Raw genomic sequence first — 20,696 nt, 5'->3', positions numbered from 1 at the left:
CAGCATTGGGTTAAGCCCTCCTTCCCCTGTGCTAAGGTTGTTCCCTCTACACAGGCCTAGGGAATGGAGCAAGGCTGCTTTCCCCATGACTTCTTAGTCCTAAATTGTGGCACCGGTCCTTCTGTTAATTGTCCCCAAGGCTGTGACCTTTGGCAAGACTTCACTGAAGGCTAGATTTTACTACCCAGAGAAGCCTAGAGGCAGGTCCTCAATTCAGCTCCTCTGGGAGCCCACAGACCCAGGCCGTTCTCCCAGGAGCTCCTCCTGATGTCTGCCTGGGTATCTCGCAGGCTGCCTGCCCTCCTGTGGCAGCTGCCTGCCCTCCACCAGAACCCACCTCACACAGAGTCCTGGGCCCAGCCCCACGCCTTTTCTGTGCTGGAATTTGTCCTTACCCAGGTTGATTGACAGTGGAATGTCCAATTCCTCTAGGAAAACCCCAGCACTCAGGACCAGTCATCAGAGGCCTCAGTTTGTTTTCCAGAATCTGGGTTATTCACTCGGTCAGCAATAACACCACATCAAAGTCCAGCTCAGGCTGAGCAAGCTGAGTCCAGCTTGGTCCAGTGCTGTGCAGCTACCTCCTGCTTAAGAAAAAGGTGGGATCTACACATCCCTCTAGCCAGCTTCACAGACCCCGCCCTCAGTCTCCTGTGAACAGCTGCTTGGATAAGAACACACAGTCTGTCTCAGACACACACACACACACTCATGAAAATCAGTCTTTTTCAGGACTGGTGCAGCTACACCTTTATGAAAGAAACATAACGGCAGAGAGGCAACAATGTTCACTTTCTACAAAAAGACCCTCTGTAACGCCAAGCTCGGGCTCCTTGGAGCTGCAGAACCTCCCAGCTCTCCCAGAAGAGGGTCTTGTCTCTTGTATCACTGAAAGGACCCATAAGGAGATTCTTCCCCTTCTGGGCACATGGCAGGATTACACTTCCAGGGCCCTTTTGGGAGCATGAGGCCATGTGACTACTTCTAGCCAATGAGTTATGAGCGGGAGGGAAGTGCATCAATTCACTGAGACAATGAATTGCTGCATGAGACTCTCCCAGTTCTGCATTCCCTGCCTCTGCTGCTGTGCAAGGCTGTGTTGAGGTAAAGCTGTCCGTCTGAGGCCCTGAGCCACCAGCAACTTGTGTTGTATGTGTAGTAAGAAATTTGGGGATTTGAGGGGTTTTGCTACCTCAGCATTACCTAACCTAGCTGACGGATCCACCGTCCCATGCCACTCCCATTACCACCAATCTCTGCAGAAGGGATTGTAATCCAAGCACGGAGCCCACATTGTGGAAGTCTAGCTCTAAGGAGAGGATCATGGGAAATCTCCTTCCGTCTCCTACACCTAGCCTCCAAGGTTATGGCCTTTTCCTTGTTACTTTAATTTTGACAATAAAAGTAATAGCTGCCATTTATTGATTATATATGTGCCAGGCACAGGACCAGGCTTTTTACATATGGTAGCCCAGATACTCTTCCAGGCAACTTGAAAACTGCATTCACCAACATCATCAATGACCTAATTGCCAGCTGGATGGATGTTTGGTGATCCTCCCTGATACCTCTATGTCTCCCTGGTGACCCCAACTTACTTTTTCACTCTCTTTGCCCTTCTATGTGTCAGGTGCTCTGCCTGGGGCTGGAGACAGAGCAGTGAATAACGCAGACACAGCACTACCCACATGGAGCTTAAAGTCTAGTGGGGCAGACAGATGAGTCAGCAGACGATTACTACTCAGTGTGCTGAGAGCTAAAATGGTGCTAAGATCAGGAGGTCTAAGGAGCCCTTGGGGTGAGCCCATAATCCAGACCAGTAGGCTCAGTGACCTAAAGAATGGGAAGGTGAAGATGAGAAGAAAGAATGACCCAGGCAGAAGGACAACATTTGCCGTGGCTTGGAGATTGGGGGCTGGCTCAAGGCAGTAGAAATATGGCTGGGAGTTGAGCAGGGGAATGTGGAAAGATGAGGCTGGAGAGTTAAGCCAAAGCAGATCACGGGAGAATTCAAAAGGTTCCAGTAAGAAGTGCAGAGCTATTTAAAGACTGTGAGCAAGGGAAGTAACAAGTTCAGATTTGCAGTGGAGAATGATCCCTGAGCTTCAGTTTCCTCATCTATAAAACGGGCATAATAATAGCGCAATAGAGCTGTCTAGAGAATTGAATGAGAAAATGAATGCAAACAGTGCCTGGCCCATAGGTTATTATTCATTCAGCTAAGAGTCCCTTCTACTGTGAAGCCTTACACACAGCTCCCTCTTGGCTATAATCATATTCTGTTACAACTATTTAATTATTTACTTATGAAGCGATCTCCAAAACTGAAAAATGAAATAATCGAGGGAAAAGACCATGTCTTAATCCAGTCTGTTTTCTGTTCCCAGACCAAAGCCTAGCACATATTAGGCACTTGGCAAGTATAGGCCAAGGACTGAACAATGAAAGAGCAAAAACATCAAAGAGGCCGGTGGGGGAGGGTGTGGGGGGGCAGGATTTACCACGTCCGACGCAAGAGGGCGCGCTACGTTCCTACTAGAGAGCCGGGGCTGCTGGGGAAGGGAGGGTTTCCAGGCCCCCAGCATGAATCACCTCCTAGGACCGTTCTCCAGCGAAGCCCAGTGCGGAGAAGGTTGCTTTCTCAGGTCAAGCAAGCTAGAGAATAAAATAAAAGTGTTTTGAAAACTGTACTCGTAGCCCTGATAGTAGGGGCTGCCTTCACCACGGCTAGTCGTTATGGTTTTGACGATGGGTGTTTTTCAACTGGAAAAGCCTGAGCTACTTGAATCCCGGTGGAAGTGGGAGGGCTGCACGTCTATATGAGGGATTATACGGGTTTACATCCTGATCCCGAAGTTTGCAAATATTCAGTCACTGTCATCCGGACTGGGAACCCCCTGTGGGAGAGCAGGTAGGGATCAGGACAGGTGACACAGGCCCCTCTGGGAGGACAGGAATTCGTTTAGAGCTACTCGGACAATTTCAGGGAAGGCAAGTGACAGAGTTTCGGGAAGGGAGCGGGGAAAGAAAGAAGTGGAAAAGGAGGAGGAATAATGGGCCTTTGGGAGGGACGGATTAACCCGGATTGGGCCCAAAGGGGAACCGGACGGAGTGAGCCGAGTCGGGGAGAGGAGGAGGGAGCTCTCTCCGTGCCGCTGGGCGAAAACAACACGCCGCCCCAAGAGAACAGGGGTTAAAGGGGAGGGCGGGGGGGACGGGGAAAGCCACGTGCCGGGGATGGAGGCTATTGGTTGTCCCGGAGTTGTTTGTCAGCGGCTATTGGCCACGTCGGGGCGCCGCCTCCAGCCGATTGGCCGGAGCTTGGAGGACGGCCAGGTCTAGGGAGGGGAGGAGGCGGTGGAATCGCGACACTGGGCCTGGCTGGGCGGAGCCGAGCTCGGGAACTACCCGCGCCGGAACCGGAGTCCGAACCCGAGCCACGGTACCGCCGCCATGCGCTGGGTCCGCGCGCTGCTGAAGAATGCGTCCCTGGCAGGGGCGCCCAAGTACATCGAGCACTTCAGCAAGTTCTCCCCGTCCCCGCTGTCCATGAAGCAGTTTCTAGACTTCGGTACGGAGTGGGCAAGGGCAGGTGGCCACGGGGACCCGCGGGGGCCTGGGTGGGGCGAGTGCAGGGGTCCCGGCCAGGAAAGATGAACGCGGAGAAGAAAGGCCCTGAGTGACAGGGAAGGGTTGCTTGGAGGGGTATTGGCAGGAAAGGGTTAACAGGGAGCCTGCGACCGCCGGGCCTGAAAGGGTTATGGGTGCCCCGGCCGAAGAGACTCTTGACTGGACTATTAATGGGAAATGTGGGGGCTGGGGCACTGAGAAGCAAGCGTCCAAGATGTCTTCCTGGGCTTTGTGAAGGGTCTTGGAGAGTCTTCCCGATATAAAGGGTTAGGTGACTCTAAGAGTGGGAGACAGAGAGAGAGAGGGAGGGAGGGAGGGAGGGAGGGAGGGAGGGAGAGAGAGAGAGAGAGAATGTGTGTGTGTGTGTGTGTGTGTGTGTGTGTGTGTGTGTGTGTGTGTGTGTTGAAAATAACAAGGCAGTGTCGGGAGGTGCAGCTGGGCGCTAAGAGCTCAGTCGGGGCAGGAGCTCTTTCAGATGCCCACAGGAGAGAGGCCCTGACCAGGATACCTACACCCAGTGAAGGAGCTGGCCCCAAGTGTCCCAGTGGGCAAGGACACTTGAAGATCAATTCCCCTCCAGCCTGGCTGCCTGTCCCCAGTTGGGCAGGGGCCCAGGGCAGCCTGATGGAATCAGGCTGTTTGTACCCAGCCTTGGCTGCCCCTGGATTCCTAGGCCAGGATCACCCACCACCAGTGTTCTTGGAGTGGCTCTGGAGCAGGAACAAGGCTGTGACAATGTGGTGACTGAAACAAACATCATGTGGGCCCTGTCTGTCCACTCGGTATTTCCATGGTGCCAGCCGGGGATTAGGAGAGGGTGCCCAGGGCTCCTAAGAGTTGAGGAGATAGTGCCTGGATCTGGTTACAGCTGCGTCACTGAAGGGAGCGCGCAGGGAGGGGGCAGCCAGGATGCATAGCACCTGTTCTCCTGGACTTGGCTGCCTGCCCCCTGCCCTAGTTGAGCTGCCCCCATGTAGGAAAGCCTCCTGTGCCCACTTCCAGCCCCTAGCAGCTGTCCGGTCCAGACTGAACCCCAATTACAGAAATATCACAGCTGGGAGGAGCTCACAGTAAAGTCTGGTCCACTTATAGTACAGTGGGGGAAACTGAGACCCTTAGAAGGATGGCGACATGTCTTGGATGACAGAGTCGGAAGCAGAACTTGGACTAGAACCTAGGTCTCCTGACTCTAGCTGTGGCCTCATTCAGTGCTCTGCCCCCTCTTCATCTTGGAGCAAGGCCAAGGACCAAAGTATTTGGGTTACCATGCTTTGGCTCAGTCTGCCTCACAGGTGGGTGGGTATTAATGCAGGTGCAGCTCTACAATAGTCATCAAGACCAGCCTTGGTGAGTATGGGCTGGGAGCCTGCAGATGTGGTGGTCCAGGCCTAGTTTCCTTCAGCCAGGGCCCATCCCTGGGAAGGGATGGTTTTCCTAGGCTGCTCTGTCCATCTGGATCAACTTCCCAAAGGGAGTGTCTGCTAGGAGGGAAAGAAAGAGAAGAAGTGAGGTAGCTTAGGCCAGAGGCAGCTCCAGCAGCGCTTGGAAGTGGCCCTGTCCACTGTGGTTGAAGGACAGCAGGGTTCAGCTGGAGGGGAGGAGAGGATTAGGGTTAGGCAGGGTGGTGGAGAGGCTGGAGCACCTCAGGGTACTAAGAGAGCTGCCTGCTCTGTGACCCCGGTCACGTCTCTGAACCCTCAGGAAATGAAGGATTTAATCAAGCTGACCCCTGAGCTGTCCTCCGGCACCGTTGGTCAATGGCTTTGTGGGGCTCACCCGAGCACTCTGTCCCACCAGGGTCCAGCAATGCCTGTGAGAAAACCTCGTTCACCTTCCTCAGGCAGGAGCTGCCTGTGCGCCTGGCCAACATCATGAAAGAGATCAACCTGCTTCCCGACCGGGTGCTGAGCACACCCTCAGTGCAGCTGGTACAGAGCTGGTGAGACCCCCCGCACCTCCCACTCCATCACCTGGTGCTCTGGGCTCAGAGATGGAGCCTCCACACTTCCAGAAGCCTTGAGGGAGGTGGGGACAGGGGGGGCACAGGGACTCTGGGAGGGCTGGGGAGTGGCCCAACGACAAGCAGAATGCTAGGCCAGAGCAGGGACTAAGACCAAGCTCTTAGCCTCTGTGTCTGTGGAATAGCTCTATACTTACCACCCTCCTTTCTCTGGAAACCCCTGATCCACCTAGGAAATCATTTTCCCAGCCAAAACCCCACATCAGGCTAATGTCAGTGTTCACTCCCAGCCCTGGTCCTGAAAACGTAGCACCTGAGGGATAATATTTACCTGGGGCAACTTTGTAGATACAGAAACAGGAAGAAGCAAATTTTCCTGTAATCTGAGCTACAAGTCAAACTGGATGTCAGAAGACACTCAAATAGACGTAGGACCTACCCCCAAAGAGCTCTGGAGGGCAAAGACCAAAAGTTTATTGCACAGAGCAGCAGGAGCAGAGGAAAATCCAGTCATGCTCATTTAAGAACTCTGTCCAGGGTTAAGGAACCAGATGACATTAGCTTATAGCCAGTTACATGTAGAATAAAAAAGTTTACTCTGTAACTGGGCGTGTAAGTGGACAGTCATGGTTGGTCCTCAGTGGCACCTCTGTGGAAATCTTTTGTTAGTTCTGGCTTTGGTGGGTGTGGTCTGGCTGTGGTTTCCTTTTGGATTCAGGAGCACCAGAGACTTTGAGCCAGGATCCCTCAGTCTTGGGTAGGGGTGGGGGGCGTGAGGGACGGATAAAAGAGGGCGGACTGAGCACTGTGTAGATAGTGATAGGAGCAGTGAGCTGCTCAAGAGTTAGTTTTATTTAAATTAATCAAAATATTATTTAAAAATAACAGGGATTGGGGTCTTTTGTCCTCGTTGCGGAAGTGTAACATGTTCACTTTGACATTTGGAAAACACAGAAAAGTAGGTAGAAGAGAATGCCAACTACTGCCCTCCACATAACCAAACACTGTTAAGTCCTGATAAGGTTTTGTTGATGCCCTTCCAGCATTTTTTCTATGCATGGACCTGCATATGCATGACTTATGCAAATTAAATGAGATATGGGAAGGAAAGTGTTTTGTACAAGGCCAGGCACATAGTCAGTGTACAGCGAATGTTAGTTGAATCAGAAAGTTGTGTGGAAGTTGAAATGGACTCAGAGGAGGTGATGTGTCACTGGGCCTTTCAGGAGGCCGAGGTGAGCCTAGACTTAGAAAGAAGGGAAAGACATTTCAGGCGAAAGCAACTGCTCCTGCAAAGGAGTGGAGGCAGGAAAGCACCTGGCGAGGGCATCCGAGAACTTGCTTTGTGGATATAGTGCTATTAGTGAAAGCTGTGGAGGTGGGATGGGGGGTCAGAGATGGTTTTCATGTAACCCAACCAGGTCACTCCTCGCTGACCCTGTTCCTCAGAGGTCCAAGACCAAATGCTGAGCTCACCAGCACTTCCTGCCATGGGGCAGTGTGGAAGTTGTGGGGCAGAGACAGAAGCTGCCCTCTGTTCTCCCTCTCCCTGCTCCTCCTCTGGCTCCGTCTGGCTGATTGACTTGGCTCCGTCCCCAGCTGGTCCCGGACTCCAGGACATAGCTTCTCAGGCCCCTCCCTGAACACTGTGTTCTCAGGAGAGCCAGGGGATTACAGGGAGTGTGGGGCAGGGAGCTGCTGAACTGCCCATGACACCCTTGAGTCCTCTCACAGCCCCTTCCTGAAAGTCAGTTACACATGTCAGGGCTTAGCCTTACTTACTCTTCCTTCTGAGTAATGTCAACCAACAGCAGGAGGGAGGGAAGTTAGACAAGAGAGAACGCTTCCCAGTGGATGATTCTGCTTAGAGGAGAGCAGGCAAAGGGATTGCTGGAGTGTCTGACACACTGAAGAGACAGCCTGCTGAGATTGTTTCCAAAATGGGCATCAGCTGCACCAAGAGAGATTGAGCTCTGAGGGAAGGAAGCACTTCCTGACAGGGATGAGGTGGCTTTCTTGAGAGGGTGCTGACCTCCTTCTCCAGGAGAACCCCCTGCCAGCTTGGATGACGGAGGCAGTGGAGGTGGGCAGAGTGTACATGAGAGGAGCGGCACAACCTACCAGGGACCCTGGCAAGAGGGCCACTAGCCTCCGAGTCTGATGAGTCAGGAACAAAATCTCCCCTTTGGAAAATGGAAGAGTCCTGCACAAATGCTCGTAGTGGTGGTGGTGGTAATAGTTAATATGTGGCAATGGAGTTTCTACCTTGCTGGGGAGAGGTGCTAGGCAGGAATCACAGTGAGCAAATGGAGAATTCCTGGTTCTAAATAAACTTAATAAATTATTTCAACTGGACAGACTTGATGCAGTGGGACCCTGTTTGGGAAGTGACGGGAAGGTGGTGGAAAGCCCTGGGTGTGGCATCAGCTTGACTTTGAAGCTTGGCTTTGCTGCTTGCCAGAGACTTAATCTTTGGCAAACCACATTTCCTCTGAGCCTCGGCTTCCTCTTCTGTAAAGCGGGGATCCATGCTGTTTCTAAGGCTTAAATGTCTCTGCTAGATGTGAAAACGTGGGGAATTCTATAAACGCGTGATGTCCTGAGCTGCTGGGCCATGACAGCTCCAGGCCAAAGGTGATGTGGTTATGACAGAGATCCCCTTAGATACTATAGTAATAATATCGATGACGATAACAAAAGCAAACGTGGAACGTGTGCTGTCCATCAGGGACTGCTCTCAGTGTATCCACGTATTAGCTATTTAACCTTCACAACAACCTTAGGAAGTTGGCCTGGTTATGGTCCCCGTTTTATAGATGAGAATGAGGTTCAGAGAGAAGTGAAGAACCTTGTCTGAGGTCACTCAGGTAGTCAGTAGTAGAGCTGGGATTCCAGCCCAGGCTGTATGGCCTAGAGGCTACATTCTTGAAGGGAAAGGCAGAGTGCTACTTTCTGGGCCAGCGACCTGGACTGAGAGATTTCACATTGCAAGTCAGTGGGAAAGTGGGATTCACGTTATAGAATTTTGTCTGATGGCTAGCGTTGCTGGAGCACGGATGGTGTGACCTTGACCCCTCCCAGGAGAAGTCACCTCCTTGAGGGAGGGTGTGGAGGCGGTGTTGATGTGCTTCCAGAAAATGGGGGGTTAAGGGAGAGTTGTAGAGTAGAATCCAATGACAGTGAGTCACTCCTGTCACTAAGAGTCTTTGCATGGGTTGTAGAGAGGCCATATGGAGCACCTCAGGAGCCTCCCTTGCCTATCCGCAAGGTGTGCGGACTCCAAACCCCACCTAGGAGGCCCCCCCAACCCGACCCCACAGGAGCCAGTCCTTGTTTTTGAAAAGAATCACCACCAGCACCACGCAGGCTCCTGGCACCCAGGCTCTGTTCTGCCAGGCACAGAGCTGAGGCTTTAGCCAAATGCTCCCATTGACTCCCTCAGCCATTGCTTATATAATCTGAGTAGAAACTAGTGCCCTGCATCATCTCCTCTGAATGCCAACTGCTGTGAACCCTATTTTATAGACAGAGACCTGAGCGGCTCAGTGCCCTCTTCAGGGCACAGCCAGAAACGGGACCCAAGTCTGCCTGGCTCAGGGCCCACACCCACCAACCCTCTGCAGAGGGGCTTCCAGATATGACCCGTCGTCTATCACATTTCCCGTCCTCACCCAGTGACCACCTTCTTCACACTCGTCCCCAACAGCTGTGACACTAGTGCACGGTGCACAGCCACAGGCACACAGACTTATACACACTCCCCCACTCGCTCAGCGCTCCCTCCTGCTCCCACACAAGCCGCTGTGCACCTGCCCCCCACTGCACACTCATTCCAACATTATTCCTACACACTCTCTCTCACCGCCCCCCTCCACACACATGGGCACACGCACACGCACGCTCCCTCCTCCTCCTCCTGAATTCCACCCTCCTATCTCCCAAATCCTGGGCACTGGACTGGCTGGAAAGCCCCAGAAGGCAGGGTGTGGGACTCCCACATTACCTTGGAGGGGGACGAAGCTCAGATCTCACCAAGGGGGTCTTGGGTGGCCTTGTTTGCTGCTGAGGTTGGTAGGCCCAGCCTTGCCTAGGCGTTATGTTGGGCCTCCGCCTGCTCTGCCTGCTGAGGGCGTGTAAACCTGGAAGGGATGCATCTGTCCTTGCACCACTGCTTTCAGGCCCCCTGTGTCAAAGCCCAGTTCTTTCTCCAGCCCTCAGCGGTGTGCAGCCCAGGAGCCAGCATGGCTCCAGCCCCAGTGTCTCTCCTTTTAGGATCAAGATCTGACCCAAGGGTGAGATCTGGTGTGCCAGATCCTTGGGGGGCTTCAGGCCAAAGCTGGGGGCCCCTGGGAAAATCCTTCTCATCCTCTGTTCTCCCTTCCAAGAGTACGCAGGACCACTCCCCTGTGAGGGAGGCAGGCCAGAATTCTACATCCTGCTTCACAGTCCAGGAGACTGAGTCCTGAGGCTGGCAGTTCTGCCCATACCTGGGCCAACAGGTGTGGGCCGAGTGCCCTTTGCCAGTTCATCCTGCTGCCCTTTGTGGGCCGAGTGCCCTTTGCCAGTTCATCCTGCTGCCCTTTGCTGGATTCATTGGCCATGCGACCAGGCCCTGTTTCTGCCCTCTAGGGTTCATTAGGCAGCCATGGATGGGTGGCTAATGGCCAGCTAGTGGCCAGAGCACTCACCCTACCCTTGGGCACGAGGACTCTGACTCGTCACCCCCACCACGAGAGAGAACCACCGCCCGGCAGGTTAAGTTCCTCATCTGTAAAATGGGGCCAGCAGGAGCACCCACCTCACAGGGCAATGGTGGAGGTTAAAGTGGGCAAGCAGGTAAGCACCGAGCAGAGCCTTGGCACAAGGGCGGTGCCCAGTAAATACTGGCTGCCGTCACCACTGGCAGCAGCGGCACCACTGTTAAGACCAGTGCAGTTGGCCATGTGGTGCAGACTTGCCATCATACAGACTGGGGCATATCCCCTGCCCTCTCTGAGCTGGTTTCCTTGTTTGTGAAATGGAAATACTGCAGGTCCTCAAAAACCTTATTTCGTTCAGTATCATTTCATTAGAATGCTGACGACATGCTGTAAGAACTTAGACAGACTCATGGTTACACCAGTTAGTCTATGGTAAAATTGGTTTCGCTGTAGTCATTTTGCTTACAGTCACAGAACCTATGACAGTGACAAGGGAGGACTTACTGTACTGCGAGCTCAGAAAGGCGGGGAGGTGAGTGAGCCTGTGTAGACGCGGAGCACAGGTGGGCACTGACGGCCACCGTAAGTGTGGGCTGTCGTTCTCCAGGAAGTCCAGGTGAGGCCGGGGTGCCTCCGATTGTCTGCTGGGGCTGCAGGGGAGGAGATGGGGAGGAGGAGCTGGGGGGAAGCTGATTTCTTTGGCTCTCTGGGCTCCCCCCATCGGTGACTATACTGCCTCGTGGGGGCGCTCTGCTGGGCCCTGGGTGGGGAGGCAGGAAGGGCACAGCCTCACTCCTGCCATTGGTGGCTGACCAAAGCACGACGGATTAAAACATGGTGTGATTCAGAGCCTAGGCCCAGTACGACCAGGAGGAGAACATCGCGTGTTGCCGGGGACTCAGGATACACTCAGCGGTTGACAGTGTTTGAACCGTCATGACAAGAGCAGACATTTTGAGTGCTTGCTATGTACTCGGCATGTGCCAATTATCACATTAATCGTCACCACAAAGCAGTGATAGCAATGGGTACAAAAGCCACCCCTTTCCTGTTGTGGAAGCTCAGACCCAGAGAGATTCCATGATTTACCCAGGGCCACACAGCTCAAAATGGAAAAGCTGGGACTGGGAGCTCCAGAGCTAGCTCTCTTAACCTCTTCTCTCCTGTCTGAAGCAAGAGAAGGAAGGGCCTTTTCTAGAGAGACTGTTAGGTCCCAGGGGCCCTCCCCGCTCAGGGCTCTCTGCAGCTCCTCCTTCCTGCTGGCTGGAAGTGTTTCTGCCAGAGAGGCTCGGCTCTCTGGCCTTCCTCAGGAGAACAAGCTGTGAGCTGAGCATATAGACAGGGAAACAGTGGGTGTTCTGGCTCGGGGGCAGGGGACAGTGGCTCCAAGTTGGTACCACCTGCTGCCACAGGTAGGCCTGACTCCCTTGCAGAAGGTAGCCCCCTGCTGTCCTTGAGTTCAGGGTTTCCCAGTACTCCCTTTGGTTACCTAGCTCTTTTTTAGGTCCTGGGGACACAGGCCTCCTGACTAGGCCTGCAGATGGAGGGGCAGCAGGATTGCTGGCCCTTCCTGCTGGGCCCTTTGGGGTAGAGTGAGCTCTTGGGCTTGTCAGATCTGGGTCTGCCCACCCCACCCCCAGGTCCTTCCCACCCACCATGGAATCCAGTTCCCTAGGCAGATTGCACAGCTCTTGGTGCCGAGCTCAGACCTGCCCAGCCCAGAGTCGGGGGTATGAGGCTGTCGTCCTCCTCACTGAGCCCCCCTTTTATGGGAGCCCTGGGCTGGCCACCCTGTCAGCTGTGCCCATGGCGTGCAGCAGCCTGCGGGACAGATAGTAAGATCTGTTTGCATGATGGGGCTCAGGGAGGTTGAGTGACTTGCCCCAGCTTCCTCTCACTGCCAGCACTCGGTCAGGTCTCCCGGCCCCATCTGGGCCCTGCAGTAGTCTCCTAATCCTTGAGACACTGTGGATGGGATGGTCTCCAGGGCCCTTCTAAGACTCCTATTTCAGGATTCCAAAGCAAAGGTGCTCTAAGGGGGACCAACACATTAGAGGTTTTCTTGCATAACTCACTGTATTGTCAGACAGACTCACGTGCAGATAACACGGAGTGAGAATTCATGATGCAGCTTGTCAACCGGCAAGCTCTGTGCGGTGCCCACAGGCGTCGGCCCACAGGAGCTGAGTCGGGTGGGAAGGGGACCCAGGCCGGAGCTGAGGTGATGTCCTCCCCCTTCCCCTGTGCACAGGTATGTCCAGAGTCTCCTAGACATCATGGTGTTCCTGGACAAGGACCCCGAAGACCAACGTACCCTGAGCCAGTGAGTGAGGGCCCTGGTTTGGGGCAGGAGGGCAGGTATAGGTGAGCGGCAGCTCCAGTCAGAGACCCAGGGGCAGAAGTGCCAGCGGCATGGAAGAGATGACCCCTGGCCTCAGGGGTACCCAGTCTGAGTGGGAGACAGCCCCTGTGCTCACCACGCCCTGAGTCTGTTGGGGGATCCAGGCCCTGCCCCTGGGGAGCACCTAGGCCTGTCAGGTGGGCAGTGGGAGAGTCCGGGCAGGCTTTGGGAGCAGCGGGGAGAGTGCTGTGTGCCCATTGTAGGGTCCGGAAGGACTGAGTGGGGGAGGACACCGTGGAGAGGAGGTCAGAGCAGGGGAAGGGCTGAGAGTGTCCCCAGGGCTGGGCCCGGGTGGGGCCAGCATCAGCTCTCCCTCGCAGGTTCACTGAGGCCCTGGTCACCATTCGGAACCGCCACAACGACGTGGTGCCCACCATGGCGCAGGGCGTGCTCGAGTACAAGGACGCCTATGGCGACGACCCCGTGTCCAACCAGAACATCCAGTACTTCCTGGACCGCTTCTACCTCAGCCGCATCTCCATCCGCATGCTCATCAACCAGCACAGTGAGCCGGGCGGGCGCGCAATGGCAGCGTGAACTTCATCACGTTACCTCTTCACTGAATGCAAAATGATGTGCCCTCTTTCGCAAGTGTTCAGTGTAGTATTCATAACTCATCGGAGGGGTTGAGGTTAGAGAAGAGGGTAGCGGGGTCAGAGGCGTTAGCAATAAGAGGTGGAGAGTGGGGAGCTCCGGGGGGAGGGGAGAGCGGGGCAGGCTCTGCGGCCCTGCCAGCAGCACCCTCCTTCCTACCCACAGCCCTGATCTTTGACGGCAGCACCAACCCAGCCCACCCCAAACACATTGGCAGCATTGACCCGAACTGCAGTGTCTCCGACGTGGTGAAAGGTAAGCCGTCCTCACTGCACCTGGTGACCCCTCCATGCTTACCTGGACGAAGGGGGAACCATTCCCCGGTGCATGGGGGCCACGACCCCATGGGTTTAGTGTTGGTCATGCCCAGTGTCAGTGCCAAGAGGACTGCCTGCTGGCTGGGCCACCTCATTCCCTGAATGGCGCCTCTGTTCTCTCAGATGCCTATGACATGGCCAAGCTCCTGTGTGACAAGTATTACATGGCCTCACCTGACCTGGAGATCCAGGAAATCAGTGGTGAGTGAACAGATCGTGTGTGTGTGTGTGTGTGTGTGTGTGTGTGTGTGTGTGTCCGTCCCAAGGCTGGGGACATGGGAGAGCAAGGTGAGTTGGGGAGTTAGGAAATGAACTACAATCTGGATAAGGGAGAAGCAGAGCTTTTATTGCATTATTATTATTTATTTATTTATTTGGTAAATATTTATTGAGCAGTAGATACAGCAGGAAAAGTCCCTGTCCTCGTGGAGCTTACATTCTTGGTGCTGGGGAGGTTGAGAATGGGGCCTTCGACCAGTGAGCAAATAATAAACAAGATCCTTTCAGATCGTGAGAAGTGACGGGAAGGAAATACAGTGGGGTAACATGACATGATGGAGAAGAGCAGAGGATGAGATGGGGTATCCGTCTGGCTGCCTTCCCAGAATCCAAATAACAGTGGCTTAGTTACGAGAGAGGTTCCCTCTCTGTAGCCGGAGAAGGGGAAAGAGGATGTGGAAGGCAGGGCCCAGGAGTGACTGAGCACATCTCTTCCCTACGTCACCTGGCTAGCCCAGCTGCAAGGAAGGCTGAGAATTTAGCCTCCAGCCGGACAGCCATGTGCCAGGTAAAGCGTTGAGGGAGGGTTATCCCTGAAAGAAGGGCAGAATGGATCCAAGAGGGAAGTGACGGGGGTCCTACTTGGCAGAGGATGGTTAAAGACCAGAAGGAGCAGTATGGCAGGGCTGGGCGCGTGTAGGGCTGATGGGCTGGAGAGAGACGGGGGCATGCAAGGCCCATGGGCCGTGGACAGGAGCTGGGATTTGGAGTGCAGCAGGAGTCATTGGAGGGTTTGAAGCACCAGTGGTGACAGGATCTAATGACTTACATTCTAATGATATTTAAAGGTTAAAGAAGGTGAGGACACAGGAAGACCAGCTAGGAGGTCACTGCAGGAAGCCAGGCGAGGGGAGGAGATGGCATCAGAGATGAAAAGAAGGGGGTGGATTTGATAAATATCTTGGAGATAGAGATGTCAGGGCTTGCTGATGAGCCAGGGGGTACAGGAAAGAGGAAGACGAGGGACCTGGAAGTTACTCTGCCCTCCCCACCTGCTCCTCAGCCACGCTCTGCCTGTGTTCCATGAACCTGAGGTTTCATGCCTTGTTCCTGGAAGTCACTGCCTGCATCCTAATATTTCATTAAGGCCCAATTCAAGTGCAGCTCCTCCAAAAAGCCTTCCCAGACCTCCCAGACAAGACAGGCACCCACTTGCCCCAGGTATACCTCTGTGTTGCACTGTTCGAATTACTTGGGGACAGAGACCAAAGGGCAGAGACAGGCTACTTTACTTCAGTATCCCCAGGGTCAAAGCCAGGGCTTGGCACACAGCTCTGGGTACAACACCTAATGCGACAGTCAGTTGTAGGTTTCTCTGTCTAGACTTGAATTTCTGAGAGGGTAGGGCAGTATTTTATTCATCTTTATGTCCCCACTGCCCAGCACAGAGCCTGAGATTCCTTCAGGCATTGGTCCATTGCACACGTATTGAGCCCCTGCTACCTACAGAGCTCTGTGCCAGGCAGGTCTCAGGCGAAAACGCTTAGTCCCTAACACCAAGAAACGCTCCAGGCTAGAGTGATTCTCGGGAAGCAGGGTGCTGGTGTCAGAATCACCTGGGCATACCCCTCACTCCACTGGGTGGAAAAGCTTTCCAGGGGATTCTGGTATCCAGGTGAATGCTAGTAGGCTGGATATAGGATAGATGGTACCATATTTTGCTGTGTACGATGCGTGGTTTTTGCCCAAATTTGTGAGGGAAAAATAAGGGTGCGCATTATACCTGGGTAGTACTAATTCCATGTCTACCGGGGGTGCCAAAAGAATGTATTCACACTTTAAGCGATGTTATCTATGTATACTTTTCGAAGTTGAATTATGTAGCAATTTGTAATACAACGTTCACTCAAAAGATGGTGTCAATCAAATGAACGCATCATTCATCGTATTACAATTTTCGTACAGTTTTTTCCTTTCTTAAAATGTGTATACATTTTTTTGGCACCCTCTGTATATAAATGTTTTTAATTCCTTTATTTATGCTTCTGAGTTAAAAGTGTAACTCTAGAAGTCAATAACAATATCCGTATGGAAAATAATACCCTGGAATACGGTAATTGGTTTTGTTGAACTTGAGACAAAATTGCAAAAACGAAGAGTTTTTGGCCTTCTCTGATGATGTAAATATCATACATTTGTTACCGGTACATAAATGTCTTGTACCTTGTAGCTCTGTTCTTGTGTTTTGTAATTATTTGTTACATAAAATTCTTGTACCGTAATATGTTAAAAAATAAATGCGAAAATTCCTTTATAATACAAAAAACAAGTACCTAAATGTAAACAAATAAAAATTTGAATTAAAAAATTAAAAGGAAAGATTTTTCCCTGAAAGTTTAGGCCAAAGACCTGGGTGTGCACTATACACAGGAACGCGTTATACACGGCAAAATGCGGTGTTTGAATGGATGAATGATGGATAGATGAATGGTAGATTAAGGGAAGGATGGATCTGTACTCTGAATGGATAGATAGATGGTAAGGCTCTATGTTTGAACAGATGCATAGACTGAAGGACAATTGGATGTTGGAATGAACACTGGACAGAGGAATTAATAGATGTTGAATGGACATGACTGATGAATGGGTGGGTACTGGATGGATGGATGGAAGGACGGACGGCCAGACGGACATTGTATAATCGATGACTACTATATGGCTGGGTAGATGGTTGGATGGACACTGACTGAATGGAATGAGTGAATGCTGGGTGACTGGGTGAGCAGATGGACGGATAGTGGGTGGTGGCTGAGAGCTGAGTGTCAGATGCTGGGTGGATGAATGCTGAATGGCAACCTCCTGACAATGTCCTGATCACTGGTTTTGGCTTCCCCAGCAGCGTCCGACTCCACACAGCCAATTCACATGGTTTATGTCCCCTCTCACCTCTACCACATGCTTTTTGAACTCTTCAAGGTGAGGAGGCTGGGGGATGGCCCTTTGTGGGGCGTGAGGGCCAGTTAGGGCTGGGCCTCTCTCACTCCTCTCTTTCCTCCTTGCCTCCACAGAATGCCATGCGAGCAACTGTGGAGAGCCATGAGTCCAGCCTCATTCTCCCCCCTATCAAGGTCATGGTGGCCTTGGGCGAGGAAGATCTGTCCATCAAAGTATGTGACCTTAGACTTTGGGGGCCAGAGAGCAGTGGGGTGGGGGCTTCCATTCTACCAGGACCCTAGAGGTGAAGAAGACCAGGTCAAGGATGTCAAGGGGTGGGGAGTCGGTGGAAAACAGGTCTGCAGAGCCCCTGACATGTCCCATTTTCCCCAGATGAGTGACCGAGGCGGGGGTGTCCCCTTGAGGAAGATTGAGCGACTATTCAGCTACATGTACTCCACAGCACCTACCCCACAGCCTGGCACCGGGGGAACCCCGTTGGTGAGATGGCTTCATTCCAGCCCCCCTCCGGCCTCCTAAAGGATGCCTGTGCTCTTTCCTTATCAAATTGTCACTCGTCCCTGTCTCTTGCTCCCTTATGTCCCGTGGTCCTTCCATCCTTGTGTGGCTGTGTGTGATGTCAGTCACCTCTCCTGAGGCTGGGCCTCCCTGCTCCTCTCATCTCTCCCCGGCCAGCACCTCCCTGTCACCTTTCCTCAGTTCTCCCTCTCCCCTCTGTATCCCCACAAAGTTACTACCTTTCTCGGCGTTGTTCAACTCATCAACACTTCCTTGGCCATTCCCAGGGAGTAGGCAGTGCTGGGTTTGGGAAATGGAGACTCCGAGGAGCCCCGGGAGCTGCCCAGAGCCCCTGGCTCCCAAGGCCGACCTCCTCTCCCAGCCCTGCTAACTCTTCCTGCCCCCACCTTGCCTTTCCTCCTCAGCTTTCCTCCCTCTCCCAGACTGCTCGCCCTCCTCCCACAGCCCCCATCTTGCTTCAGAGCCTTCCCTTTCTTGTGTCCCCCCACCCCAGTTCTGGGAATCCCCTGCATGGCCCCAGCTCAGCACTCCTCACGTAGCACATGGGGCACTGCAACACCAGCCTTCTCATCACACTCCCTTCCTGCCCACTTACAGGCTGGCTTCGGGTATGGGCTTCCCATTTCCCGCCTCTATGCCAAGTACTTCCAGGGGGACCTACAGCTCTTCTCCATGGAGGGCTTTGGGACTGACGCTGTCATCTATCTCAAGGTGAGGGCCCCTGCCTGCAAAGTCCTGCCGGGGGATTTGCTGACAGGTCAGGCACTATCGGCCTGCTGTTAGGTTTCTTTTTCATCCCTGCAATCCTTTCCCAGTTCCAGACTGAGAATCAGAGCAAAGCTGCAGTTCCCCAACCCCCAGCTGCTCCCTACTTGGCAGGCAACTTGAGGAAGTCCATGACTAAGACACCTGTTCTGGGGACCCTTGACCTATGAGATGCAGAAGGAAGGGGGTACCATAGAGAATTTGTCATTCATCTCGGGGGAAGATGGAGGCCCAGAGTTGGTGACCTTGTTCAAGGTCACAGGGCCCAACCTCCTGGCTCTCCCTCCCTGACCCTTTGAATGAGCAGGCTCCTTGAGTAGGCAGGAGCAAGACACAGAGGGACAGACCCTTTTGAGGGTCTTCCTGGGCTGGGGTGATTGTCTCAGCCACTATCTGGCACCTGGCTGGGCTGACGTGGGCCACAGGCAGTGGCCACCAGAGCCCACCTCGGAGCCAGGGTGGTCGCTGAGGAGTGGGCAAGACGCAGGGCGGTGGGAGAGGCTGAGCCCGATACTCTGTAGGCCCTGTCCACGGACTCAGTGGAGCGCCTGCCCGTCTACAACAAGTCAGCCTGGCGCCACTACCAGACCATCCAGGAGGCCGGCGACTGGTGTGTGCCCAGCACGGAGCCCAAGAACACGTCCACGTATCGTGTCAGCTAGGGGCCACCACACTCATCTGCACCCGGGAGGACGGACTGCTGTCCCTGGGACCGGCCACCATGGTGACCCTCCCCATCCTCCCCAGGCGGGGGAGGCTCTCCCTGATGACCAGCTTCTGTCTCTGGAAATCACTGCAGTGACCAGTTTGCGGTGGCCCCTAAGTGCCGATCTCTGTCTCCTTGGACCACCTTAGGTGGTCTGTCCCGTGTCCAATCTCTGGGGGCGATCTCTGAGTATCGGGGGATGTCTCCGCCCTGTTGGGGTGTCGCAGAGATACGTTTCCATAGCACTCCTTTTTGAGACCAGAGCTGCCGCTTTTCGGCCAGGGGTCCTGGGTGCCCCTCACTGCCCTGCACAGCTTGGCCTTCCACACGACATCCCTGCTTGCCTTAGTCCCTTAGCCCACCCAGGCACCCAGCCCTGGTCCCATGTCAGTGTTAGAAAGGGACTGGGTGCCCGCCAGATCTGGGTGGTGGGTAGGGAAAGGGGTTGTACCCTTGGACCCCTGATTGGGGACCTGGTCCTGCAGCCTCTCCCACCACTCTGAGCTTCATTCAGGTCAAGGTTGGGAGAGAAGGAGTTTTTCCCTGGAGCTCACCCCTAAAGCGGAGGAACCTGGGAGGACCCTGAGGTCAGCGCCCAGCCAGGTTGCTGGAAACCCCGCAGGTGGCCCCAGCAATGTTTCTGCCGCCTCCCAAACCCTTCCGCGCATGTCCCAACATGCACATCCCCACCTGCCAGCCTCACACCTACACCACCTGCCTGAGCTCCAGACCCCAAGTGCCCGGACACACTGTGCCGGGGCTGCCTTTCCCCCTAGAATGCTGTGTACATAGCTAGTTTTATAGCCCTGAATGCCCCCCTTCCCCTTAGCACACAGGGGGTTAAAGTTGTGTGCTCCTCCCCGTGGCTGTGATGGTGACAGTGACATCCACAGTAAAGAGGAGATCCAATGAGAATTGTGCGTGGCTGCTTTCCTGCGGGGAGGGGAGGGAGATCCACATGACACAGACAGACAGATGCAGGCAGGCTGCAGTCCCTGCGGCCAGCATATGCCGTGCTCCGGACACCAAGCCCAGCTAAGGGCATCACTCTGGACCACGACGACAGCAGCAGGCCTAGCCATCCATTCAGAACACTTGACAGCACAGTACCCGGTGATAGATGTGTCACCGCACCGCACTCGGGCCCCCTGACCCAAGCCAACCCCCAACTGGGACAGACACAGAGGTCACTGGCACATCATAAGTGTTTATTGAAATAAATTGAGTACTGCCTCCCCCCTTCACATGCAGGTGGGCACCCATGTGGCTCCCGATAGTTTCAAGGACCTGGGTGCCTTCCAACCTCCCCACCAGCCCCTCCTCCGGGCCCAGATGGTACTGGTGCCCCCATATCTCAGTTTCCCTCTGAAGCCCCTCTCCCAGCACAGACAGCAGAGGGGAGGAACGGGCTGGCTCCCAGGGACAGATGGCCCTCAAACCACAGGCCTGGGCAGGAATGAGGAGTCAGCATGCACTGGGTCCTGTCCACTGCTCCAGGCAGATGGGAGGAAATGGAGGGGGCTTCTAATCAGAGGCCCCCTGACTCCATTGGTAACTCTGGCCAGCGCTCCAGAAGCTGGGCGAGCTTCTGGCCAGCACCAGACCTGAAAGCTCCCTTCCTCCAAGGACAGATGCTATCCGTAAGCTGATGGGATACACTCCACCCCCTTAGGGCAGGTGCTGACCCCAGCCCTCCTTGCAGTCTGTGAACCAGAGCCTGCAGTCTTCTAGTTCTGGAGCCCACTGAGGCCCCACTGGGCACCAGGGCAGATGGGGAAGGGATGGCAAACCCCTCCAATCTAGCAGCTTCCAGGGGCCCGCCTAGATTTGCCTCTGCTTGGCTAGGGTGAGGATTCACCGGTTCAGCGCCTCCTAGGCATTGGTGGGTGGTGTCCTTTGTCCCCACCAGCTCCCAAGTTTGCTCTGTTTC

The 20,696-nt window shown here is 54.1% G+C and overlaps 1 protein-coding gene across 2 annotated transcripts; it reads left to right on the top strand.

Moving 5' to 3' along the window:
• Window positions 1–3,353: 3,353 nt before the first annotated feature.
• Window positions 3,354–19,502, top strand: PDK2 (pyruvate dehydrogenase kinase 2). Of its 2 annotated transcripts, none has more exons than XM_033091051.1 (11): window positions 3,354–3,571; window positions 5,428–5,569; window positions 12,542–12,613; window positions 13,012–13,196; window positions 13,451–13,540; window positions 13,726–13,803; window positions 16,718–16,797; window positions 16,890–16,988; window positions 17,149–17,256; window positions 17,893–18,006; window positions 18,582–19,502. In XM_033091051.1, exons 1-11 carry the CDS (start codon window positions 3,454–3,456, stop codon window positions 18,720–18,722), a joined length of 1,227 nt encoding a protein of 408 aa, XP_032946942.1. In that variant the 5' UTR covers window positions 3,354–3,453; the 3' UTR covers window positions 18,723–19,502. The 2 variants fall into 2 exon arrangements, with proteins under 2 accessions (XP_032946942.1, XP_032946943.1); XM_033091052.1 differs by having other exon boundaries at window positions 3,355–3,571; window positions 16,721–16,797.
• The last annotated feature ends 1,194 nt before the right edge of the window (window positions 19,503–20,696 follow it).

The sequence above is a fragment of the Rhinolophus ferrumequinum genome, chromosome 21 (genome assembly GCF_004115265.2).
Source record: "Rhinolophus ferrumequinum isolate MPI-CBG mRhiFer1 chromosome 21, mRhiFer1_v1.p, whole genome shotgun sequence".
NCBI lineage: Eukaryota > Metazoa > Chordata > Mammalia > Chiroptera > Rhinolophidae > Rhinolophus > Rhinolophus ferrumequinum.
This window is presented reverse-complemented; position numbering and strand designations above follow the sequence as displayed.